The sequence below is a fragment of the Microcaecilia unicolor genome, chromosome 8 (assembly GCF_901765095.1).
Source record: "Microcaecilia unicolor chromosome 8, aMicUni1.1, whole genome shotgun sequence".
In the NCBI taxonomy this organism is placed as follows: Eukaryota; Metazoa; Chordata; class Amphibia; order Gymnophiona; family Siphonopidae; genus Microcaecilia; species Microcaecilia unicolor.
The window spans coordinates 67,959,669-67,986,961 of record NC_044038.1 but is presented as its reverse complement, the minus strand read 5'-3'; the positions used below and the strand labels follow the sequence as shown (position 1 = coordinate 67,986,961).

General features: G+C 44.8%; 1 protein-coding gene across 1 annotated transcript in view; it reads left to right on the top strand.

Annotated features, from left to right (window-relative positions):
- Positions 1-27,293, top strand: part of LOC115475474 (carcinoembryonic antigen-related cell adhesion molecule 1-like) — a 199,562-nt gene that overhangs the window by 27,862 nt on the left and 144,407 nt on the right. The window contains exon 2 of the mRNA XM_030211216.1: positions 3,901-4,180. Coding sequence (XP_030067076.1) covers positions 3,901-4,180 — 280 coding nt within the window. The remainder of the gene's footprint in view (positions 1-3,900; positions 4,181-27,293) is intronic.

Sequence of the window (27,293 nt, the reverse complement as noted above, 5' to 3'; positions counted from 1 at the left end):
TGGGACGCGGCAGAGAGGAAGGCTCTGACACAGCGCTGACGCGCTGTTTGAAGTTCCTGCTGGGCGGCGATCATAGAGAGAGTAGTTCCGCAGCAAGGATGGCGGGTAGGTAAGGAAGACACGGAAGTAGCGCCCTGGCGGTGCCGGAACTGTGGGAGGGGAGAGAGGCGCTGGACATGGGGGTTGGAGGGAAGGGAAGGGATGGATTGGATATTGTTGTAATGTTGCAAGGGGGAGGGTAGGAAGGGGAGTGGGGAGAAAATGTTTGATATGGGAACTTCTGAGTGAGCAAGCGCCGCGCGGCAAGGGTGGGGGGTGGGTGGGTAAGGAAGACATGGAGGTGGCGGTGCCCGAACTGTGGGAGGGGAGAGAAGTGCTGGACATGGGGGTTGGAGGGGAGGGAAGGGGCCCTGGACATGTATGCTTGTGGGTGGGAGGTTGGAGAGAAGGGAGAGAGGTGCTGGGCATGTAAGGAGGTGCTGGAGGGAAGGGATAGAGTTGCTGGATATGTGGGTGGGAGGGAAGGGAGAGAGGTGCTGGATATGTGGGTGGAAGGGAAGGGAGAGAGGTGCTGGATATGTAGGAGGGAGAGAAGGGAGAGATGTGCTGGGTGAGGGTGTGGGAGGGAAGGGAGAGAGCTGCTGGATTTGTGGGGGAGGGCAGGCGGGAAGGGGGAGAGGTGCTGGGCATGCAAGGGAGGCTGCAGCAAAGGGAGAGAGGTGCTGGATATGCAGGGGAGGACTGGAGGAAGAGGGAGAGATGTGGACCTGCAAGGGGGGTGAGAACGAAGGGAGAGAAGTACTGGACCTATGAGAGGGGGAAGGGTTAGTGTTAGAGGAAAGGGAGAAGGATGTTGGATCAAGGAGATAAAGGAATGGGGGGGGGGGGGTCAAATGCTGAACCCACAGTGGAGAATGAACCAGATGCATAAGGGGGAGGGAAGAGAGAAGGAAAGTTGCTGGTTAGAGAGGAAAGGTGTGTGGGAGGGAGAGAGGGGACATAGGTACAAAGAATCAGAAGGGATGAGCATTGGATGGGAGCATGGGGACAGGGACACAGATGAGATGCTGTATTGGGATGACATATGGGCACATAGGGGCAATGCCTGACATGGGGGTGGGGAGGGAGATATGGGAATAGAGATACAATGGACATGGGGGGGGGTATGGGAATAGAGATATAATGGACACAGAGGGGAGATACCAGACAAGAAGGAGAATAGGAACACAGATGGGAGATGCTGGGCACGGGGTACATGGGTGCACAAAGGAATGATGATGGATGCGGGGATATGAACACGGGAGATTCTGGATAAGGAAATATATGGACACAGAGATGGGAGATGGATGGTGGACATGGAGACAGAAGAAATGTCAAATGGACAGGAAAGACACAGGGAAGCAGAAACCAGAGACAGGGACCAATATGATATGAAAAATAAAATGACCAGACAACAAAAAGGTACAAAAATTATTTTTATTTCTATTTTGTGATTAGATTATGTCAGAGTTGGCATATGTCAGACATGGCTGGGGCCCAGGGAAGAAATCTAGGAGAGGACCCCAAAGCCCATTACCAGGCTGCACCTTCTTCAGCTTCTGGCAGGCTTGGGCTCTCTCTGGCCAGAAAGCCAAGCACAATTGCCCTATTTGCCCCCCCTGCCCCCCCCCCCCAAAAAAAAAACATCATCCCTGGCATGTGATACCTTTAAATTTTGCACAGGAGGAAATGCCTTTCTTTTTTGTTTCTCTAGTGTTGTACTACATGCAAGGTCTGGTTTCTTGGGGTTTCAGTTTAATTTATATTATAGAGTTTGTGGTCACTTATTCTGTATTTGGCTCTTGTGTTCTGTGTGCGTGGCCCCGAGGTATTCTGTCACCATGAAGTTTCTATGTAGCATTCTGTAGTAATTTGGCTTGTTCAGTTTTTCTTGATAGAGGTATCAATATTTTAGAGCCGCTTTTCATAGGTAGAGGATCCTGTTTTGGAAGTTAGTGCTGGCATGGTAGATTTGCTCTAGATTCTGAGTGACTTTTTTTTTTAGATTTTTAAAAATTACTTTACAACATGTCTATTATTGAGATTACCAGAATTTCTTTGTATGGTGAGTTTTATGGGGAAATGTCCTTGTTGTGCTCTGCATCCATTGTTGATGGAAGGCCAGGAGGTGCTCTGGATGCAGAATGTGTTTGGCGTTCAGTGTTTGGCTTTCAATACCATATGTGTGTGGAGGACCATGGCTCAATGGGGGCTGAAGAAGAGTGCAGTTCTTTGTACTTCCTTTAGCTCTCAATTAATTGGCCACTGAAGCCTGCAATGCTACCCTCATTGAAAGTAATGGGGAGGTGAGGTAGAGGTGCAGCATGGGGTGGGGTAGGGGTAAGCATGGATGTATTAGGTGGCTGGGTTTTTTTTTCTCTTTCAAAAAGTTGGCAACTCTAGTGCCCACCCATCCAACTTGTGGCCCACCCAAAAATTGCCTTCTGGCTACGCCACTGGCATAGGGTTTCAATGTATCATCAACAACGACGCCAAGATCCTCCCAGGAACTTGTCCAAACCTTTTTTAACCCAGATATGCTAACACTGTTACCACATCCTCCTGGCCTTAAAAAGCCAAGTAGTAGCTAAAGGAGGTACTTTTTTTCTTCGATTCCCCTGTAAGTGTTTATTCACTTATCAGGGTAAGCAATATATTTCTTTGAATCTTTGCAACTTGAGAAATTTCTGCAAGAGGCTAGTTCTTGAGAATAAGCTGATGTTTATGTGTTGTTAAATAGGAGTTATGTAATTAGTTTGAGCCCTAGATATCAAGATACTGATTTTGTTTTGTTTTCCTTTGTTTTTTTCTTCCTTATTGCCTTTCACTCTCCTTGATGTGGGCTTAAGATTAAGTTGTATTTCTTGTAAATTTATTTTGCTGATTTTCAGCAGAGTTTTTGATATGTTTGTTTTCCTATTCTTTGATTATGGGAAATGTAAATTTAATAAAAGCAATTAAAAAAAACAATACTGTGTTAAACACAACCACTGCCATATTTATGGTTATGACTTGTGTAATAGTGGACACATAGATTTTAGGCACCCTGTTACCTGGTTATGCTAGTATCCTATAACAGAATCCACATGCCCAGTTGCCTTAAAGAATAGGTGCTCACTGTACAGCATCCATTTATAGAATCACCCATTTAATATCTCGCTTCCTCCATTTTGTTTTATTTCTCAGACTCAAGGCTAAAGGGAGAGCCCATCCTTAGTTCACAGTTTAGATTTAACATTTGTTCTTAGCCAATAGGATGCTAAATTCAGTTCTCAGTTTCCCAGATCAGATCCCAGGGAGATTGTGCAGCAGGAGTTAACAGATGCTGTGGAAGGGGTTAGCAGATTCTGTTGAGATTTTTGTGGCAGATCCTGGGAAGATTCTGTTTGCAGGGATTAGCAGATTCTGTGGCAAGGGTTAGAAGATTCTGGGGGAAATTTGGTGACAGGGGATAGCAGATTCTGTAGCAGACTTTGGAAAGATTCTATGACCATTCTGAGGAGACTCTGAAGTGTTCTAAGATAGATTCTGGAAGATTCTGTGGAAGGCTTGGTGTTTGCAGCAGACAGCGAAGCAGTTACAGAGTTGGATTCATGATGTTGTCTTCTCTCCTGAGGTTTATATTTATGGCACTGATGTGTCTGTGGCTGCTAAGATAAAGATTTTGATGTTGTACATCTGATATTAAGGATTTTCCTAAAACAAATTCTCATTCCCTCCCTTCATGAGAATTTTGGAGTTTTCTGACTGAAACAGCAGTCTTTTTTGCTCTTTCTTATTTTCCTCTCATCTCTATTTCTCTGTACCGCACAGGTTGAATTATGGGGAAAAAATTAATTGTCTTCTTTTCCTTGATTGCAGAAATTCTGGATAAGCCCAGTGTCACAACCAGTTTCCCATCACCCCATGGAGCACAAAGACTCTGTAACATTAACATGTGTCACCTCCAGTACTACTGAAACAATCCTGTGGTTCAAAGACAACCAGATTTTCCCATCGAATGACAGAATAAGCCTGTCTCAAGATAACAGAACTCTGACCATATTCAGAGTCTCCAGTACTGACTCGGGAAGCTATCAATGTGAGGTCATGAACCCTGTTAGCCGCAATACGAGTGACCCGTACACCCTGACTGTTAACCGTAAGTAACTCCAGCCCCATCTCAACTTTAATTCTGGCTTCTCACTCTCCCACTAACTTTGCTTCATTCCAACTTTAAATTTTTTGTTTCATATACCAAAAAAATGAAAGTTACCCCTCAGAGACCCATAACCAAAACTCTGAAGTCACAATTAAACATTAGATTGTGTAACCAAGTCTGTCCCAGCTCCAAATTATACCTGGACTAAATAGTTCTACTAATATCATTTGAAGGAGTTATTCTGAATGATCTTTGGGTTCATTATTGGGGTAATATCTCCATATTGGTTAGTTTTATGCATTAAAAAAAATCTGTCTATTCTGCTACCAAGAAGATATCCAACAGAGTCCAAAACAAAATTATTCAACATAATGCAATGGGGAGTGGGGGTGGGGGGAACAACCTCAGAAGTATAGACCTAAATAGTGTACCAAACTTAAATAGTTGCACTTACAATCACTGGTCCTAAAATAAACTCCTCTTTTATTGAATCTTCACTCTATCAATATTCATTTTAAAATAATTTCAGTTTGTAATCCCAAAATTTTTAAATAATCAGAAACAGCTTATCTGAATATCCAAAATTTGAAGCCCACATCCAACTAAGATGTCTGATATCTTTAGATAATTGGTCAGTCTCGGTTAGACCATTAGTTTTGTTATCAAAGGTACACTATGAGGTTTAGATGAAGGGATTTCCACCTGTAAATTGTTTCTAGTCTGTAGGAGGGTACAGCTATATGATTTTATTGCAAATAGGAAAGAAACGTGACTCTTTCTGATTACATCTGATGTTTCAGATGGTTATTCATTTTAATAGTGTAACAAAAAATGTAAATGATCAGCTTCCGCCAATTAGGCTAACTGGCAGTTACTCCATACTGATACAATTCAGTACAAAATAAGTACAAATGAAACTTACATTCTGCCAGTTACCAAATATAGTCCTTATGTGGATCACAAAAAGAAAAACTAGACATTTCTAGGTTATAGAATCATCTTTAGAATATGTGTCAAAGCAGTTTACAATTGCAATTAGTGGACACCCCACTCTTAGTCCAGGTAACCTAACTGCAGACAAAAATGCCCCAAAAGGGACATTAAAAAGTTTGCTTATCAGAGAAAGGAATAAACGTCAAAGTAGGAAATATGGATGTAGATAGCACATAGTCAAAAGCAATCAAAATGACAGCTCACATATACCCAGAGGACCAGTGGCGTAGCCAAGGGTGGGCTTGGGTGGGCCCAGGCCCACCCACTTTGAGCTCAGGCCCACCAGTAGAAGCACCCCTATGATGTGGCCGGCAGAGATTCTCAAGCTGAAAACTCCCAACAACTGTCCCTCCTGCATACCTTATAAATAGCAGATCTTCACCTGCAGGAAGCAGCGACTGATACATACTGCTCACACCGGCCCCAAAGCCTTCCCCTCTGACTTATTCCCGCCTATGCAGAAACAGGATGCTGTATCAGTGGGAAGGATGTGGAGCCAACATGAATACTGTGTATTAGTTGCTGCTTACTGCCGGTGAAAATCTGCTATTTAAAAGGTGTGCGGGAGAGGGGGGATATTTGAGAGACCACATGGCATGCAGGCGAGAGAAGGAGAGACCAAATGACCAGTGGGATGGGGTTGGTTTCTTCTGCCCACCCATCTTGGGCCCAGGCCCATCCAAAATTGGGTGTCTGGCTACGCCCCTGCAGAGGACTTACTATACTGGAAAGTAAAGTATCCTGAAGTTGCCTTCATGAGGTATTCAGATTGATTAAGAAACTTAGTTCTGAATGACTTGTGAAGGCTTGTGAATTTTGGAAGGAATTTTCTGAAATTTATGAGAATAAAGTGAGAAATATTCATGCTATAGTAGATGGAGGATTGTCATCGTTTGCTTCTTATCTTCTGATAATGTGTCAGAAAGTTTGTGTTGGGATAAATTGATGGTAATATCTGTATAAGAAGTACAAGTTGCTGCGTCTAGTTGTGCAAATAAATGCTGTATACTTGAACCCTGATCAACTGTGTGTGGCTTCTAGGCAGGTTAGTCATGTGTTCTGCAAATAGAGACTCTTTTCAGTTTAGGCGATTCCTGGAGAGTTTGAAACAGACAGTAGTGCAGCCAGTCATAAGAAAGAATAGACTGGGTCCTGCTGACCTGGCTAGGACTACAGAGAAATATGTACTGAATAACTTGGAGGTCTTCTTGCAGTCAAATGCACTATTGGAGTGTGGATTTAGCAAGGGCCATAGCATTGAGACTCTTCTTCTTTCTGAGCTAGATACTTATGTTAGTATATGGAAAATAAAGGGTTGACACTGGTGTTGGTGAGGCATGTAACCCAGTAGTACAGCTGCCTGGCTCAACCTCTGCTTATGTTTCTGAATATTCATTGTGAATATCTTGAAAATTTGACTGGCTGGGGTGCTTCCAGGACCAGGTTTGAGAACCACTGGTTTATATAGCCTTTTTTTCTCCCCTCACCATCAGCCCCAGTTCTACTTGTTTCTGATACATACCATAAAAACACCTTTACCACCTTGGGTGAATCTCTTATAAAGGCGGTTAATAAATCCAGTAAATAAATAACTAGAGCAGCGGTTCTCAAACCAGTCCTTGGAACATACCTAGCCAGTGTTGGTGGTGTTATTAGACACTGCTGCTGTATTCAACGCTATTGACCATGAAATTATGTTATATTGGTTACATTCATTGGATATTGGTGCTCAGGTATATATGTGGTTCAGTCCATTTTGTCAACTCGAAAGCAGAAGGTAGTGATGGGCAAAGATGCATCAACTTGGAGATTTCTGGATTTAGAGTTGCTTCAAGGTTTAGCTTTATTTATAGGCAACACAGCAAAGTAGAGTAACACAAATGGCCTTCCAAATAAAGTCCAAAAGGAGACTCCATCAGGACTTGACACAGGGCCTTGTTTCAGCATAAGACGCCTGGCTCAGGAGTCACAAGAACTTTCATTTACTCCTCTGTATATTGTTTATAAAAAAAATCAGTACAGGTGTCATAGAATGCATAAGAATAAAACATTCAGAGGGCAAATCACCTAAAAATACCTTTGAATATAACAAACTAATGGTGGCATCTGATTGTGTCAAGTCCTGATGTAGTCTGATACTTCAATAAAGGTTGACCTCATCCTTGGAGTCTCCTTTGGACTATTTGGAAAGCCATTTGTGTTACCCTACTTTTTCTGTATTGCCTGTTGGACTTATGTAGGATTGCATCCTCTTCCTTTCTGTCAGCTTTATTTATAGCCATTGGCAACTTTCTTGTGTAAATAGTGTATTCAATTCCACCTACAGTATACTCTTGCCCCTCCCTTGTTGATGTTGGTAGAACTCAGTTGACTTTGAAGGAACTGTTGTGCTATTCAGTTGTGGTTGAAAGACAATAAGGTACCCAGAGAACTTCCCAGTCCATCCCCAGACCACCCCAGCATCAACCGGATAGTGCCATGCAGCAGTCTGTGCTAATATTCTGTAGCATTGTCCAGTTAAGAGTTATTGTAACCAGTTAAATAGTACTGAATATCATCCTCATTATAAATAAATGACTTTCAGGCTTGTTTTCGAAAGAGAAGAGTGTCCATCTTTCGACACAAATCGGGAGATGGGCATCCTTCTCCCAGGGTCACCCAAATCGGCATAATCAAAAGTCGGTTTTGGGCGTCCTCAACTGCTTTCCGTCGTGGGGACGACCAAAGTTCACGAGGGGCATGTCGGAAACATAGCAAAGGCGGGACTGCAGTGTGCCTAACACATGGGTGTCCTCGACCAATAATGGAAAAAAAGAAGGGCGTCCCTGACGAGCACTTGGGTGACTTGGTCCATTTTTTTGTTATGACCAAGCCTCAAAAAGGTGCCCAAACTGACCAGATGACCACTGGAGGGAATCGAGGATGACCTCCCCTTACTCTCCCAATGGTCACTAACCCCTCCCACCCTCAAAAATAAACTTTTAAATATTTTTTGCCAGCCTCAAATGTCATACCCAGCTCCCTGACAGCAGTATGCAGGTCCCTGGAGCAGTTTTAATGGGTTGCAGTGCACTTCAGGCAGGCGGACCCAGGCCCATCCCCCCCTACCTGTTACACTTGTGGTGGTAATGTGAGCCCTTCAAAACCCACCAGAAACCCACTGTACCTACATGTAGGTGCCCCCCTTCCACATAAGGGCTATGGTAGTGGTGTCCAGTTGTGAGTAGTGGGTTTTGGGGGGGTTGAAGGCCTCAGCACCCAAGGTAAGGGAGCTATGCACCTCGGAGCAATTTCTGAAGTCCACTGCAGTGCCCCCTAGGGTGCCCGGTTGGTGTCCTGGCATGTGAGGGGGACCAGTGCACTACGAATGCTGGCTCCTCCCATGACCAAATGGCTTGGATTTGGTTGTTTCCGAGATGGTGTCCTTGGTTTCCATTATCACCGAAAATCGGGGACGACCATCTCTAAGGTCGCCATCACTAAGGTTGACCTAAATTTCGAGATTTGGGCGTCCACAACTGTATTATCAAAATGAAAGATGGACACCCATTTTGTTTTGATAATACAGGTTTCCCCGCCCCTTCGCCGGGACGTCCTCAGGAAAACTTGGGCGCTCCTTTCGATTATGCCCCTTTTTGTATTTCCACAATAAAAGAAAATTAAAAAAATGAATTAAATGTTGTTGCTTGGTTTTCTTTATATTTCATTTACTGCTGCCATTTTTAAATTATATATGCTGCTCCCAAAATTATTTTTGTTAAACTTCCCTCCCCCAAACTAATAGGATCCAACTTTTTAAATGATTGAGAGTGCTAAACTCAACAGAAATTGTTGCTCCTGGAACACAATAAAGTATTATGCTTAATATTAGGGGTTCTCAAGAGCCCACTGCAGCCCAGAGCTGGCACCTATGCCCAGACTTCTCTAAGACCACCCATCTACTCCTAAACACCCCTAATACCTCATATCAGTCTTCCAAGGGCAGGAGAGATGCCCTGTTTCTTCTGTCCCACCACTACTTTTTAAGAGGCTGTAGCCATACAACAAAATTGCATCCACCTTGGGACAGTCACCTCCATCTAGAGGAGAAGCTACAGTGAGTGGGTCATTTAAATGAGCACATGTATCCAGCACCTCTATATGTAAAAACAGTGGCGCTGAGTAGTATATGTGTTTTGTGGTTACCATTCTGGTGCTATATTTAGTTTAGATCTGCTTTACAGCTGAATCTCGCTGTGATCTAGATAATTTCATAGCCTCTCTCCATCTGCCTCTTTACTCTACATAGGCCTCTCTTCAATCTGAGTATCTGATCTGACATTTTCAAAATTTGCCTGTGTTGCTTCTCACTACATTCAGCCTGTTCAGAACACATAGGGGTCCTTTTAATAAGTGCACTAACAGATTTAGCATGAGCTAACAATTAGCACCACTACATAATACGTCCATAGGAATATAATAGGCATCTTATAATTTATCACATGCAATCATTAGCGCGCACTAAAACCATTAGTGCACCTTAGTAAAAGGACCCCATAGTTACTTAGAATACTAACATATATGTATGTGCATGCCAGCATTACGCCTAAGCCCTATTTTGTAAATACACACTTATCTTGCATAGCATGTGTTTGTCAGGGATGCATACACATGGGCAGAGTCTGGGCAGTACTCACATTTATGTGTGTACCTTATCTACTACACTTAGGTATGATCACACATACCATGCTAGTATTCTATAAAGGAAAGTAGGTGCCTACTTTGCTTTACAGAATTGCTCTTATTATGTGGTCCAGGGTGTACAATACCATAAAAGGCCACAAGGGATGTTAGTTCTTACTAAGATACTTTTTAAAGATAAGAACTAGGCATGTGAGGCATGTAACCCAGTAGCACAGCTGCCTGGCTCAACCTCTGCTTATGTTTCTAAATATTCATTGTGAATATCTTGAAAATTTGACTGGCTGGGGTGCTTCCAGGACCAGGTTTGAGAACCACTGGTTTATATAGCCTTTTTTCTCCCCTCACCATCAGCCCCAGTTCTACTTGTTTCTGATACATACCATAAAAACACCTTTACCACCTTGGGTGAATCTCTTTATAAAGGCGGTTAATAAATCCAGTAAATAAATAACTAGAGCAGCGGTTCTCAAACCAGTCCTTGGAACACACCTAGCCAGTTGAGATTTAACAATATCCACAATGAATATGCATACAATTTGTGGTCACAATGGTCAGGAATGATCCGAGTAGTGAGCCCTTGGGCCACAGCCCGTGACTGGCAGCAGCAGGTGAACCACACAAACAGGAAGCGAGGCTGAGCGCAGACAGGCTGGGACAAGATTCAGGACTCTCAAACAGGCTTGGCTGGAACAGAATTCTGGAACGGACTTGGCTTGCCTGGAATCGGACTCTGGAACGGGCTTGGCTGGAACCAGATGCGGGAACGGACTGGCTGGAACCGGATGCTGGATGGACTTGGCTGGAACCAGATGCTGGAACGGACTTGGCTGGAACCAGATGCGGGAATGGACTTGGCTGGAACCGGATGCTGGAACGGACTTGGCTGGAACTGGATGCTGGGACGGACTGGCTGGAACCAGAAGCTGGAACAGACTTGGCTTGGCTAGAACTTGATTCAGGATTCTGGAACAGGATTCAGGATTCTCAAACAGGCTTGGCTGGAATGGAAGCTGAAAGCAAACAGGGCAGACACAAGCAGGATGGGAACTGAAGCTAAAGACAAACAGGGCAGACACAAGCAGGATGGGAACTGAATCGAAGACAACAAGACAAGAACTAGCAGGGCTGGGACTGCAACAAACTCACACAGACGAAACTCATCTGAAGACCTCTGTTGCAAAGGCAAGTCTGAAAGTTCCCAGGTGCTTAATAAAGGCAATTACAGATGGCACAGACAGCAAAACCAGGGGAAGTCTGGAGTGCTGGAACATCAGGACTGGAATGAACTCTGGAACATGTCTGGGAAACAGGAAGAAGACAGTCCACAGCAGCCATAGGGCCCAGCCACCAGGAGGCGAGGTGAGTGCAGGCATGGGATACAGTCACAACCGTGACAATTTGCATATTAGGAGGCTGTACATGCAAATCTGTCTCATACATATTCACTGTGGATATTCTGTGAACTCAACTGCAGAAACATTTCAGGCCAGTTCTGAGTTTCTGACAACTCTACCTTAATGCATTTTGGGACCTGGAGCACTGATTTCAATGGGTAGAATCAGTGAAGATGACAGCTTTCAAAGCACGACTGGTGTAAAATGATCCTACTGGAATTAGATAAGTTGGCAAATATACAAGTGATATAGAAGGAGGCAGTGTCTAGGGAGGCCATAGGCCCAAGATTCAGGAGCCCTGTGCCCAAAGTTGGACTACTTGATTTGGGTGTTGGAAAATTTCCCTTTGAGCCACTGCAGTATTCTAAGCTCATCCCTTGCTGGTGTGTGGTATGGTAGCAGAGTGGCAACAGAAGTGCTTTGAAAGCTGCTGCCAACCTAGCAAGATGCCCCAGAGAGCTGCTCCATGCTCCCTTCTCCTCATCTGCAATCATACCTGTAGGGATGAATGGAAACTGCTTGGTTCAAAGGGTCAATTCTGCTTGGTTCAAAGGGTCACTCTTGCTTGGCAGATCATTTTGAGGTGTGTTGCTGGTGGGGTATGCCAAAAAAAGCACAAAACTATACAAATTGAAAATTCGCACACCAGTAAACAAGATTGTGATGGCGAGCAGAACCCCAGTAATCACCTTGGACGAAGCCGCAGTACAAGAGTTTAAAAAAACATCTGACGGCTGTTATGGATAACAAATGATCGCAAATTCATCAAGCTATCCAGGAAATTAAGGATGGTATCGATCCTCACAATCAACGCTTTCAACAGATAGAGGAACGGATAGTACAACAGGAGGCCCAAACTGTGTCAACAGAGATGCAGTTGCGTGATTTGGATAAGAGAGCTAAGGCCCTGGAGGACCAAGTGGAGGACCATGAGAACTGAAACCAAAGAAACAACCTCCGGCTTGTGAGGCTCCTGGAATCCATCAAAGAAGGGGACCTTCAGAAATGGTTAGAGCAATGGCTTCCTACTACATTGGACCTGCAGGATGGGCTAACCAAGTTCCAGATAGAGAGTGCACCGTGTGGGTAAGCACTCAGAAGAGAATTCCCGCCCAAGGCCAGTCATATTTTGCATGCTGCATTATGCAGAGAAGTAGACTATCTTACAAAAATATTAAGTTGCCCAACTGATCCATTATGAGAATTCAAAGTTCTTGCTCTTCCAAGACTTTTCAGCAGCAGTGGCAGTGAAGCGCAAAGTAATGGTGCCTTATTTCTCGGAACTGTATAAGAGGGAATTTAAGGTCTCCATGCAATACCCTACAAAAGTGAGATTCCAACATCACGGTAAAATTATATTTTTTGATGATTCAAAGGAGTTGGAGTCTTTCATAGAAAAGCTGCCCGGTGGGGCCAGAAGGAGTGATTACAGGCTAGCTTTGCTTTCCTGTACTTTAATCTTAAAACCAGGTGATGATATACTCAGAGAACTACATGAAAGCTGTCTCCCAGATTGACTGGTAAAGGTATTAATGTTGGACTGAACCCTCCTGTATTAGCTGCTAAAATACTTATTTGAGTTAAGTGCTTTCACACTTTCATTTCATTATTTGAAATAATAGCAACCAAGAATATTGCTTAATTTTTATGACAGAGGGTTAGAATTGAATGCATTTAACTACTATGACTTTCTTCTGCTATGTGACCTCACTATCTCAATTGTTTTTATTGTGTCACTAAGGAATGGGGAATATTCGACACATAGATTGCTTTTGCTCAAAGATGAAGAGGAGTATACTTGCTGTTTTAATTTCTTTCGTTTTGTGCCCTTCTGGTTCTTGAGGAGGGAGGAAAGCTCTCACATATTAGTGATTTTTGGGAGACTGTTAATTAACCAAGGGCAGTGGGAGGGGGAGGGGAAAGGGCAAAGTTCCTGTGTTATTGAAATGAGAGGGAGGAAGGGGGTGGGAATTATAACCAAGGACAAAATGAAACTAAAGTTCAGTGGTATGCATGGATTATGTAGTTAGTATGGAATTTATGGTTTGGTGGGAGTATGAGTGGATGTGTCACAGGGATTTTTAATCAGAGGCCTTTGAGGGAGAGGCAACATTTGTTACAGGGGATGTGCTGGTTAAACTGATAAAGGGGATCTGCCATCCTGATCCACAAACTATTACCTTTCCAAGCACATAAAACAATGAGGGACAAAGATGGAAGACATATGATAGTGCTGGGGAACTATGGGAACAGAAGCTATTTTAATCTGTAATTACAGTAGCAACGACAGCTTTAAGATTTTTCACTTCAATTTGTGTTTGTTGTGCTTGATCAAAACTTTCTTGTCTCACTTTATCCACTTTTTGAGTCAGAGTATCAACTTTACTCACAGTGTAGCAGTATCTACCACAGTCTTTCTCAATGTAATATCCATTTTCTGGATAACCATCCAAAGAATCTCCAGTATTACCTCTTTGGGAGCAGTGTTATCTTCAGCTGATCTGAAGTTCCTCAGCTCAGTAGCGATCCCCAGAGGGAGAGGTTTGCCACCATCAATGTCTGCTGGACAAGGAGGTGGAAAAGCCATCGAAGGAGATAAAGAAATGTCTTGCCCCAAAGAGCCGGAGTCTCCTTCCTCTGACTGCAAAACAGGGCTACTTACTGGCGCACTTAGTTGGGATCTTGCAGTACCTAGTTCAAAGGTTCACCGGAACGTAGACTGGATCAGGGATGAAGCCACTGTGGGTGGCAGCACAGTTTTTACCACCCCCTTCCTTTGGTGTGAGGCATATTGGAACAAAGAAAAACAAGAACGCACAGTAGCTGCAATGTCCGGTCGCCATCTTACCTCCCCCCCCCCCCCCCGAAAGACAATTATACTCAAAGATACAAGTTGTATAATAAGATAAATTACTTGATAATTTGGTGAGACCTTCCAGGAAAAAAAAACAGTTGATTACTAGCCTGAGGGATGACACAGTGACTCGCCTGCTTGATATTGATCAGACCTTCCAGCAATTCTGTAGATGAAACCTCCTGAGCTGCATTTTTTCTCCAACCTACAACTTCCTCAGTTTACTGCTGAACAAGGCAGAGACCCTAACCACCCAAAAGAAGCGACAGAGCTTCAGTCTGCCATCAAGCATCTTAAATTGACTAAGGCACTGGGCCCAGATAGTTTGAGCCCGGAATATTACAAAATTTTGAGTGAGTTGGTTATTCCTTCCTTGAGTTCCATGTGTAATTGGCTTTTACAACCTCATCATCTTCCTAGATTGAACCTGGCACACGTGATCCTTCTTCCAAAACCAGAGATTTGGAGCAACCAGGCTCTTACCACCCTATATCATTACTTAATCAAGAGGTCAAGATTCTGGCAGCGGTGCTTGCAGGTAGACTGAACAAATACCACCCATTAATTATACATGAAGATCAGGTAGGTTTTGTACCAGGGCGATATGCATCTATGAACTTATGCAAAGTTCTGATGGCCCTACATGACAACAAAGGACAAAAGAACCAAGCAGTTATTGTTAGTTTAGATACTGAAAAGGCCTTTGACAGTGTCCTTTGACCACATTTGTTTTGGGCGTTGGAAAGATATGGCCTTAATGGTGACTTTGTACAATGGGTACAGGCACTATACACCGCGCCTCAGGCAAAATTAATAATTAATGGAAAGTTATCTCAACCATTTCATTTATGAAGGGGAACAAGGCAGGGATGTCCGCTCTCCCCATTGCTTATCCTTTAGCTCTAGAACCTCTAGCAGCCAGAATCAGGCAAGATCCAGATATCCAAGGTTAGATATAGGAGGAATGGAGACCCATCAGAGTATGTTCGCAGATGATATGCTCCATTATGTGAATAGGGCTCCCAAATATTTACCTAGATTCCTAGCTTTAGTCCACCAGTTTTGGTACATTCTCTGGGCTGAAGATCAAGTGTGCCAAGTCAGATGTTATGCCATTACAGTGGAGAGGGTAGAAGAGTGGCATAAGAAGCTGCCGATCACATCCAATGCAGCTAAAATTAAGTATTTGGGTATTTATTTACACCTCTCAGAGTCGGTAATGTACCAGGGAAATATAGTGGATGGGATAGCTAAAATTAAATCTTCATGTCAGAAATGGATAGATCTTCTCTTATCTCATATGGGAAGGGTAGTATTGGTTAAAATGATAATGATCCCTAAACTACTATACCCATTACAAACTCTACCCATCTGGGTTTGGCGTAAGGAGGAGCTGGCCTTAAGGGCCACATTCCACAAGTTTGGTGGGGAAAGGCAGCTCAAATTGGATATTCTAAATTAATTCTAGATAAGACACAAGGAGCTTTAAACTTTCCAGATATTCAAATATATGTAGCAGCATTACTGTGCTGGATTCATGAGATAGTCATGGGAGTCCAGAAATTTTTTCCCCTGAAGCTGTTATGCTCTAGGTGTCGGCCCTATTCTACGATAAATCTTTTACATGGAGACTCTCCTTTTGGGAGGGACTTTCAGGGGAGGACCATTTTCATGAAACCTTTCCAGCAAGCTTGGAGGTGGGAGAAAGAGACTACAAGGTACTCTTGAGAGCATCCTGATTTATTACACTGGTGGGAAACCTAGATTTTCTCTCTGGGGTGGGGGCCTTGGCCTATAGCTTCTGGAAGGACTGGGGATGCTCCTCATTTTATCAGCTTCTGCAGGGGAAAGTGGAGAGTTTTCCTTCATTTGCCATACTTCAGAAATAATGGGACTTGCCTCACACCCACCAAAGGGCATTTTTTAAGGCTCATCACTATTATGAATCTTTGTCTCATAAATATGGTAATGATTGGATACCAACAAAATTAGATGTCCAATTTGCCTAAGTTCCCCCACCCCCATCAACATGGACCAAGATAGAGCGTTGAGGATGGATATGGGACAGAAGTTTACAGACTCTCTTTTACCTGCCTTATTTGTTTCTAGCTTTTTCTTTCTCAAAATGGTGGAACTCAGAGAGACACCGTTTAAAATACTGCACATGGCATACATCACTAGAGCACAGGGGAGTCATTTGAGGTTGTGGGATGATGATCAATGTGTTAAATGTGTTGAGAATTTAGGGGTCCCGAGCCCCCCCCCCCCCAAGAAGGCTAGAGTGACCTTAATCTGACTCCATCTCTAAATAACACTAGTACTGGGGTAATCAAGGAGTTATTGCCTCTAAGGGAGACGTTAGGTCTAAGGAAAAGATACCAGCCTTATGACAAACTGGATTTAGATTACAAGTTATACAATGCATTTATACTTACAGCCTTTGATCATTATGTGAAGCCCACAAATCATCATTTGGAATGAGGAGTTTATTTGCCAAGGTATAAGTCAAATCAGTGATGACAACAGGCATGTACAATCAATTAATTATAGGAATATAATAAGCTGCAAACAGGTGTAATTATTTGCTAATGTTTTATCATTTCTTTCACCAATTAGAGGTTTTACAAGGGAAAGCAATTAGGTAATGTGTCAATTCTGCTGGACGCATTGGTTTCCCTTGGAGAGAGAGTGCCAACCCTTTTCTCTCTAACTTAAACCAGGAACTACCCTGAATTTTATAGGCGCCCTCAGGATGTATATAATAGATGACAGTAGATATACCCGATTGGATCTATGCTAATGTCATAGTTGTCACTGATTGGCTCATGCTAATGAGTAGCTTCTATCTTGCTACGCCTTTCCTTTCTCACACCAGCTGACCACAATCCTGCTCACAGGAAGTCTCCCTCCTCTCTGGAACAGCTAGTTCCCTATTTTCTTTGCACCTGCTATGACTCACTTATTTCTCAACTTGTTTTTCTAACTTACATTAGAGAAAATTCCACTTTGCAACAGATACGGGCTTCCATTTGTGTTGAAATCCTCTATTTTGTTCCTATCTATGACTTAACTTTTAGGCCTCAATCTGGGCTACAAACTAGGCCATACTTTTCCAGGAAGCTCCCAGTTATGTCAGCCATCAGATTTCTGACTCAGCCAAGGTCTGTAATGGCCTGAGCTCTATGACTGGGCCTCCACCATTCCAGTGGAGGGGTCTCTGGCTGTACCATAATTATACAAATGTAAGTCACAACCTGGCACCCTACTGCACCATCCTGGAATGTTCTAAAATAATGGTGTGGATCCAGGTCTTGCAATCTTGGAGATCACCATCCAACACGAGGTAGACTGGGATGTGTGTTGCTTTGGGGACATTGTCAACCTTTGATGGATCAGGGCATATCTCCCATCACTTGCAGATTTCTTTTCATTGCCCCGACCCTACTGAAAAATTTCATATTACAGTTCTGGACCTTGGAAGACAGCGCAACTGTTAGGATTGGGGTCTGAACCCCTCTCAAACTTACCTCTTTCCTGGGGGTCAGCTTCTTAGCTGGCTTCTGTTTCTTTTCTCTGTCCTTTCTGAGCTGGCTCTGTCTCTCTGTGCTGGCAGCTTCCAGCAGCAAGGCTCTAATTGTCTCTTCACTGCAGCTGTGGGTGTAGTCTGAGTTGCTCTAACTCTCTTTGGGTGTACTGGCTTCAAGTGTTTCACGGTTTTGCATTGGTGTGGGTTGGGCCTCTCTGGGTCAGTGTGCTTTTGCCTAGGTCTAGGGAGTGTAACATCATCAGGGAGGGCCTTGATAAGGAAGTGGGTTCTTTCCTTCAGGGCCTTTGCAACAGTGGTGTTTGCTGTAGGTAGGGTGGTGCAGTGTGCACTTCTGACATTGTGTCTAGGGTCCCTGCTTGCTTTTGCTAAGGTCCAGGTTAGTGTTAGTGCAGTGTGCACTGGTGTTTGTGTTTGGTCCCCTGCTTTTCCCTCTTGGTTTTGGAAGCATTGCTGTGTGTAGGGCTTTGGAAGCTCTGTTGTTGATAGAAGTACTTCGGGGTTTGGTGTTGTTAGGAACACTGCAGAGTTTGCTGTTAGAAGTACTTCTGGGATTGTGCTATTGGGAGCATTGCAGTCTTTGCTGTTGGTGTTTGGTGCTTTAGAAGCACTTTTGGCTTATGTGTTAGCTTCCCTCCTTGTGGCTCCCCTATCTTCCCTTTTAGTGCTAGGAGCTCTTCTGGTTGCTTGCCAGAGTAGTGCTTAGGAAGCACCTTGTTAGTTGTATCTAGCTTGCTAGAGCAGTGCTTAGGTAGCTGGTTTAGTTTTGTGTTTAGCTTATTAGTGTAAAGCTCTGCTTGTAGCTTGGTGCTTAGTAGCACCTGTGTTAGCTTTGTATTTAGTACCCTGCTCTGTTAGTTTAGGGCTTAGGAAGTCCCTTTCTTGAGCAGGGCTTAGGAGCTCCTGTTTAGTATAGGGCTTAGGAAGTCCTTTTGTCAGTTTACTGTTAGGAACACTCCTGCTGGTTTAGGGCTTGGGAGCAAGTAGATCAGTTTAGGTTTAGGAGCACTTCTGTTTCCAGTCCTGGTCCCTATGTCATCCGGTATCCAGTAAGTCCTGTCGGCTACTCGAACCCAGGAGCTCAACTCTTGGGGGGTTTAGTAGCTAAGTACAGGTGAAGCTGTTGGACCAGTCCAGTGTGCTCCAGTCCCGTGTTCCGGTCCTGTGTCCTCCAGTCCGGGGGACCAGTCCAGGGTGTTCCAGTCTGGTGTGCTCCAGTCCAGTGTGTTCCGGTCCGGTGTGTGTTCCAGTCCGGGGGATTGCAGTCCAGTGTTCCAGTTCTGTGTCCTCCAGTCCGGGGGATTCCAGTCCATGTGTTCTGGCTCACTGGGCGGTGCCTGCAGTCCCTGCCGGTGCCGGTGTGCTTGCCCAGCATTGGTTGGGTTTTGCCTGCTGCTGTCGCTCCTCGTCAGCCCAAGGGCTCACGTTTGCTCCAGAGCCCGGCCCCGCGGGCTCTGAACCTGAGAACCTGACAGATTGCAAAGGCCATGAGCCCGGCAAGAACCCCCGCCCAGCTGACCCAGCTGGGGTCCAGCTCCGTCATTGTTCTTGATCCTTCTATGACTCTTCGTCAGTATCGTGGGAAACTTTTGTCTCATCCTGTTTTGAAGAAGACCCCTGAAGCGGCAGCTGAGAGAAAACGTGTCCGGTGGCTTGGAATCACTGAAAACCCAGTTTCAGATATAGACCCTTTTATCACGCTCGCTGAGTATCGCCGCAGCCTTGTCTTGAATCCAGCTTTGTGGGATACTCCTGAAGCGGTCGCTGAGAGGAGACGTCTGGGGAATTCTACGCTATGGGCTCAGCTGGAGTCCAGTCCAGTCCCAGCAGCGCGCCCAGCCAAACCTCTGAATCCAGTTCAAGCAGCGCGCCCAGACAAGCCTCTGAATCCAGTCCGAGCAGCACGTCCAGCCAAGCTTCAGAGTCCAGTCCGAGGGACGCTGCTGACCGAGCCTCCGATCCCAGTTCAGGTGGCGCTTCCACTCAAGCCTCTGAGTCCAGTCCGAGGGGTGCTTCTGACCGAGTCTCCGATTCCAGTCCAAGCAGCGCTTCTAGTCAAGTCTCTGCATCCAGTTCAAGTGGCACTGTCTACCAGGCCTCCTAGTACCAGTTTGGATCCCAGTTCCAACCCCATTTTTGATCTGGATCCGTTTCTGACACTCCAGGATTACCGGGTTGCACTTTTGTCTGATCCAGCCCTGAAGAATACTCCTGAAGCTGCAGCGGAAAGAAGGCGTCTCTCCTGGCTTGGGTTCGAAGAAAACCCAGTTTCTGCTATTGATCCCTCTACCAAGCTGTTCTTTTACCGCTTCCAACTCCTCTCAGAGCCAACCCTACGGGATACTCCTGAAGCCCAAGCTGAAAGAAGGTGGCTTCCTGATTTTTCCCGCCAAACTTCTGAGTCCAGCCTGAAGGGCTTTGCCTGCCAAGATGCTGAGTCCGGATCGAGTGGCAGCAGTGGCAGCCGAGATGCTGAGTCCGGATCGAGTGGCAGCAGTGGCAGCCGAGATGCTGAGTCCGGAGCGAGTTGCAGCAGTGACAGCCAAGATGCTGAGTCCGGAGCGAGTTGCAGCAGTGACAGCCAAGATGCTGAGTCCAGAGCGAGTTGCAGCAGTAGCAGCCAAGATGCTGAATCTGGATCGAGTTGTAGTTCCAGTCAAGATGCTGAGTCTGGATCGAGTTGCAGTTCCAGTCAAGATGCTGAGTCTGGATCGAGTTGCTGTTCCAGTCAAGATGCTGAGTCTGGATCGAGTTGTAGTTCCAGTCAAGATGCTGAGGCTGGATTGAGTTGTAGTTCCAGTCAAGATGCTGGGTCTGCACTGAGTACAGAGTCCAGCCGAGACAATGAGTCCACGATGAGTGCTGAGTCTGCACTGAGTACAGAGTCCAGCCAAGATGACGAGTCCACGATGAGTGCTGAGTCTGCACCGAGTGCAGAGTTCAGCCGAGATGCCGAATCAGAATTGAGTTACAGTCCCGGGCAAGATGCTGAGTCCGGGTCAAGTTACAGTCCTGGCCAAGATGCTGAGTCCAGGTCAAGTTGGAGTTCCAGTCCCAGGAAAGAGGCTGAGTTCGAGTCAAGTTACAGTCCCGGCCAAGATGCTGAGTCTGGGTCAAGTTGGAGTTCCAGTTCCAGGCAAGATGCTGAGTCCAGGTCAAGTTGCAGTCCCGGTCAAGATGCTGAGTCCGGAGCAAGTCCCAGTGCCAGCCGAGATGCTGAGTCTACGTTGAGTACCAAGTCCAGCCAAGAGGCTGAGTCCGAATTGAGTGGCAGTTCCGGCCCAGAGGCTGAGGCGGATCAGATTGCAGTCTCAGGCAAGATGCTGAGTCTACTCTGAGTTCCCACTTCAACCAAGATGTTGAACCCCTCCTGAGTTCCAGCTCCAGCCAAGAGGCAAGGTCCAGTCTGAAGTCCTGTTCGAGTTCCTGTCCGGCTTTAGATTCCAGGATGGGTGTGGGCTCTAGCCCAGTTCTGGCTGCTACAGTGGAGTGCCAGGAAGTCAAGGAAGTTGTGGACTCCTTCAAGAGATGGTTGCTGTTGAATAGGACTCCACTTGTTGCATCCAAGACTCTGATCCTGCCTAGCAGCCGTTCTAAAGAGCCTCGTGGCGGCCAAAGCCATTCTGGTTTCCTAGTTCCAGATGTACTTGTCACGTCCTGCCCAGCCGCCCAGATTTATGTTGTGAAACCCATTGGGAGATTTCATCACAGCTACCCATGGAGACCTAAATTGTCTTTTGAGACCTGGAGCTCCCGTGGGGACACGGGAGCCTTGAGGGGGAGGTGCTGTTAGGATTGGGGTCTGAACCCCTCTCAAACTTACCTCTTTCCGGGGGTCAGCTTCTTAGCTGGCTTCTGTTTCTTTTCTCTGTCCTTTCTGAGCTGGCTCTGTCTCTCTGTGCTGGCAGCTTCCAGCAGCAAGGCTCTAATTGTCTCTTCACTGCAGCTGTGGTGTAGTCTGAGTTGCTCTAACTCTCTGGGTGTACTGGCTTCAAGTGTTTCACGGTTTTGCATTGGTGTGGGTTGGGCCTCTCTGGGTCAGTGTGCTTTGCCTAGGTCTAGGGAGTGTAACATCATCAGGGAGGGCCTTGATAAGGAAGTGGGTTCTTTCCTTCAGGGCCTTTGCAACAGTGGTGTTTGCTGTAGGTAGGGTGGTGCAGTGTGCACTTCTGACATTGTGTCTAGGGTCCCTGCTTGCTTTTGCTAAGGTCCAGGTTAGTGTTAGTGCAGTGTGCACTGGTGTTTGTGTGTTTGGTCCCCCTGCTTTTCCCTCTTGGTTTTGGAAGCATTGCTGTGTGTAGGGCTTTGGAAGCTCTGTTGTTGATAGAAGTACTTCGGGGTTTGGTGTTGTTAGGAACACTGCAGAGTTTGCTGTTAGAAGTACTTCTGGGATTGTGCTATTGGGAGCATTGCAGTCTTTGCTGTTGGTGTTTGGTGCTTTAGAAGCACTTTTGGCTTATGTGTTAGCTTCCCTCCTTGTGGCTCCCCTATCTTCCCTTTTAGTGCTAGGAGCTCTTCTGGTTGCTTGCCAGAGTAGTGCTTAGGAAGCACCTTGTTAGTTGTATCTAGCTTGCTAGAGCAGTGCTTAGGTAGCTGGTTTAGTTTGTGTTTAGCTTATTAGTGTAAAGCTCTGCTTGTAGCTTGGTGCTTAGTAGCACCTGTGTTAGCTTTGTATTTAGTACCCTGCTCTGTTAGTTTAGGGCTTAGGAAGTCCCTTCTTGAGCAGGGCTTAGGAGCTCCTGTTTAGTATAGGCTTAGGAAGTCCTTTTTGTCAGTTTACTGTTAGGAACACTCCTGCTGGTTTAGGGCTTGGGAGGCAAGTAGATCAGTTTAGGTTTAGGAGCACTTCTGTTTCCAGTCCTGGTCCCTATGTCATCCGGTATCCAGTAAGTCCTGTCGGCTACTCGAACCCAGGAGCTCAACTCTTGGGGGGTTTAGTAGCTAAGTACAGGTGAAGCTGTTGGACCAGTCCAGTGTGCTCCAGTCCCGTGTTCCGGTCCTGTGTCCTCCAGTCCGGGGGACCAGTCCAGGGTGTTCCAGTCTGGTGTGCTCCAGGTCCAGTGTGTTCCGGTCCGGTGTGTGTGTTCCAGTCCGGGGGATTGCAGTCCAGTGTTTCCAGTTCTGTGTCCTCCAGTCCGGGGGATTCCAGTCCATGTGTTCTGGCTCACTGGGCGGTGCCTGCAGTCCCTGCCGTGCGGTGTGCTTGCCCCAGCATTGGTTGGTGGGTTTTGCCTGCTGCTGTCGCTCCTCGTCAGCAGCCCAAGGGCTCACGTTTGCTCCAGAGCCCGGCCCCGCGGGCTCTGAACCTGAGAACCTGACAGCAACAATGAAATTATAGCACCAAAAATTGAAAGAGGTTGCCAGTTTTGAGATCAGGAGAGAGAAAGGAAAGTGACTGACGCCTGATTGGTGCTGCCTACTTATATTTATGGTCTCATTATGCAAATAAGACGCCTACATAATATATGCATCCCTAAAATGGACTGCTGATATTTGTTGCCTGCTCATGGGTTTTCACTTTGTGGCCATCCCTGTACAGCCTTGGGGGGTATGAATGAGGGAGAAAGTGAGGACAGCAAGAGAGGTGTTTGGTCAGATATATGGATGTTGGATATATGTGGAATGGATGTGAGGATATAACACAACGGAAGGGTGATTACTATCTAAAAGTGCTAAAGTAATGTGAATTGCAAGTTGTTTTTCTGTATTAGAGAGGGTTGTTCTCTCAGTACTGATAATGGACATTGAGCACATTTGAAAATAAATACTAAAAAAAAAAAGCTTCATTCATGCTCTTTTCTGTAATCAGAACATATTTTCCAGTACAATTTATGTTGAACATTTAATGAACTTGATATACCACTCTTCAAAAGCAAACCTTCACAAATGGTGTAATACTAAAATCCAATTTTAAAACAACAATAACACTATTAACATATGTGAAACAAAGACAATGAAACAATAGGAAAGGGAAGGGGATTCCAAATGCAGTCACTGCTACACAAAAAGAATTCCATGCAGAGCAAGTCAAAAATGTACTACAAAATCTTAAAATACATGAGAATGGTTAAATATATTTTGGAGGTAATTCTGTTAGGCACCAAAAGTTCAGATGCTAAGCACTTATGCTATAACAGCAATTATACAGTTAATTGCCATTATAAGATACCAGTGTAAGTCCATATTTATGTGTGTAACATTAGGCAAGAACAGTTACACCATGTCAAGGGCTTGTGCCTAAATGCTGGCAGTTTTGTACATAATTAACAGTATTCTCTTGCACATAATTGCTAGAAACATGCATGACCTGCCTATTCTGTTCCCATGACACCACCCTCCCCCCCCCCCCACACCCTTTGCAGTTATTATTATTATTATTATTATTACATTTGTACCCCGCGCTTTCCCACATAATGCAGGCTCAATGCGGCTTACATAGTAATTTGAAATACAAAGTTAATAGAATTTTAATAAAACAGTAGTAAAACAATGTAAAGTTGGGCTTAGTAGTGTATGATAAGTTGAGCTAGATTAAAATATGACTAGAATAAAAGAGGGTAGACAGGATAGGATAGTGTAATTTGGCATGGTTTCAGAATAGCACCTAAGTGCATTTTCACACAGGACTGCTGTTTTTCCCCATTTACTACTACTACGTATCATTTCTACTAGCGCTACTAGATGTACGCAGTGCTGTACACTTGAACATGAAGAGACAGTCCCTGCTCGACAGAGCTTACAATTTAATTAGGACAGACAAACAGGAGATAAAGGGAATGGGACTTGTATACCACCTTTCTGTGGTTTTTTCCAACTACATTCAAAGCGGTTTACATATTATATACAGGTACTTATTTGTACCTGGGGACAATGGAAGTTTAAGTGACATGCCCAGAGTCACAAGGAGCTGCAGTGGGAATCAAACCCAGTTCCCCAGGATCAGAGTCCGCTACACTAACCACTAGGCTACTCCTAGTGCTTAGTGCAATGGACTCACTAGTAAAGTGAGGATGATAAAACAAGGGTTCTGAACAAGTGAATAAGCGTTAGGAGTTAAAAGCAGCATCAAAAAGGTGGGCTTTTAGCTTAGATTTGAAGACAGCCAGAGATGGAGCTTGACGTGCCGGCTCAGGAAGGCATATGGTGCAGCAAGATAAAAGAAACAGAGTCTGGAGTTAGCGGTGGTGGAGAAGGGTGCAGATAAGAGAGATTTACCAAGTGAACGGAGTTCCCGGGGAGGAATCTAGGGAGAGATGAGAGTGGAGAGGTACTGAGGAGCTGCAGAGTGAATGCACTTATAAGTCAATAAGAGGAGTTTGAACTGTATGCGGATACGGATAGGAAACCAGTGAAGTGACTTGAGGAGAGGGCTAATATGAGCATAACGACACTGGTAGAATATTAGTCGTGCAGCAGAATTTTGAACAGATTGAAGAGGAGAGAGATGGCTAAGTGGAAGACCTGTGAGAAGCAAGTTGCAATAGTCTAAGCGAGAGGTGATAAGAGTGTGGATGAGTGTTCTGGTAGTGTGCTCAGAAAGGAAAGGGCAAATTTTGGTGATATAGAGAAAGAAATGACAGGTTTTAGCAGTCTGCTGAATATGTGCAGAGAAGGAGAGGGAGGAGTTGAAGATGACCCCAAGGTTACGAGCTGATGAGACAGGAAGGATGAGAGTGTTATCCACAGAAATAGAGAATGGGGGAAGAGGAGAGGTTGGTTTAGGGGGAAAGATAAGAAGTTCAGTCTTGGTCATGTTTAGTTTCAGATGGCACCGAGACATCCAGGCAGCAATGTCAGACAGGCAGGCTGATACATTTAGCCGTGTAACTGCTATTTTAATGCAAAACGTTACATGACTAATCAATGCCTAACTTCAGGTGCTCTGCAGAGAATTAGGGGGGTTGCAAATTTGCCTTATGCTAATATCGTCTATGATTACATTGTCATGTTATGTGTTATACTGCCATCTGCTGAAATTTCTAGGAAACTGCATTCATATTCTTGATCCCCTGTTGGTGGTGGCCTGGGCCTGATTGAAACAGAGAAACATTGAAAAATGAAAGCATATAAAGACCTGTCAGCTTATCCACCAACTGATCCTCTCTGCAATACCTTTCTCTTCCTTATAAATCCCCTGTTCTTGTCCGATGGTTTCTTTAATTCAGACACGGCCCTCATCTCCACCACCTCTCTGGGATACTGTTCCATACATCTACTACCCTTTCCATAAAGAAGTATTTCCTTTGATTACTCCTAAGTCTATCTCCTTTCATCTTTATCCTATGACCCCTTGTTCCAGAGCTTCCTCTTAACTGAAAGAGGCCTGTCTCCTATATGCTTATTATACAAAGGTATTAAATCATATATCTCTCCTCCTACCTTTCTTCCAAAGTATACATATTGAGATCTTTACATCTGTCTCCATATGCTTGATGACAATTGAATGATCATTTTTTAATGACTTCCCTCTGGACCAGCTCTACCCAGTTTAACTCCAGACTTTTGAAGATTTAGGCTCCAGAACTGCACGTAGTGCTCCCAAATAAAGTCTCACTACAGACTTATACAGAGACACTATCATCTCCTATTTCCTGCTGGCCATTCCTCTCCTTATGCACTCAAGCATCCTTCTGGCTTTTGCTGTTACCTTATCTACCTGTTGTCCACCTTAAAATTATAAGATATAAATAGTCCCAAATTTCCATATTCTTTTGAGCACAGATGAATGATACCCATCCTTCGCCTGCATCCCAACTATATGATGCTGAATTTTTAGCATTAGGTCTTAGCTTCCAAATTCCTCTAGACCATTCCTCAAAGTTCACCATGTTATCCTTTCCTTCCAAAGTGTTTACCTGTTTCAGATGTTGGTATCATCTGCAAAGAGGTGAACTTTTCCCGAAAGCAGTTCCACAATATCACTTACAAAAAATGTTTAAAATAACTGGACAAGGGACTGACCATGTAACATACAACTAGAAACACCTCTTTCACAGACATACAAAGTTCACTCATTTGGCAGTGTGTTACTCTCATTGAAGATCTCTCAATCTCACGCTCTCTGAGCCCCTTCTCTCACTCATTAGAAAAGTGTCACACTCATTTGAATATTTCACGTTCACACTAAATGTGTCTTCTCTCACTCATTAGAACTCCAATGCCAGTGCACCTATCCTGATTGCTACTTTCATGAGAGGGACGTCTAAGAGAAGAAAATATAAACAGAGTCACTAGTAAGAAGAAATTTGAGCATACCTGTCTGTGTACTTTGCCTTCCCCTGCCATATCCTCTTGCCCTGCTCCTAGAAGAACATGCCCTCTGGATGGTAATAGGGCCCAATATTCAAAGTGATTTAACCAGGCAGGAACCTCTCCTGCCTGCTTAAATTGCTTCTCACCAAATAAGTGGAGATATTCAACGGTACTTAACTGAAGAGTGCTGCTAAGTATCCCCACATGCCACCCAACCAAAAAGTGGGCAGGTCAAGGGCGGTACTGGGGTGGAGCCCGAGGTCATGCGGGTGCCAGCTTGAAAGTTGTCCTAAATTAAGTCGCTTAGCTATGTGGGTGCCAGCACTATTCAGCTGGCACCCGCATAACTTTTTTTTTAATAAAAGACCCCTAGAGCCCCTTCCCACCCCCCTG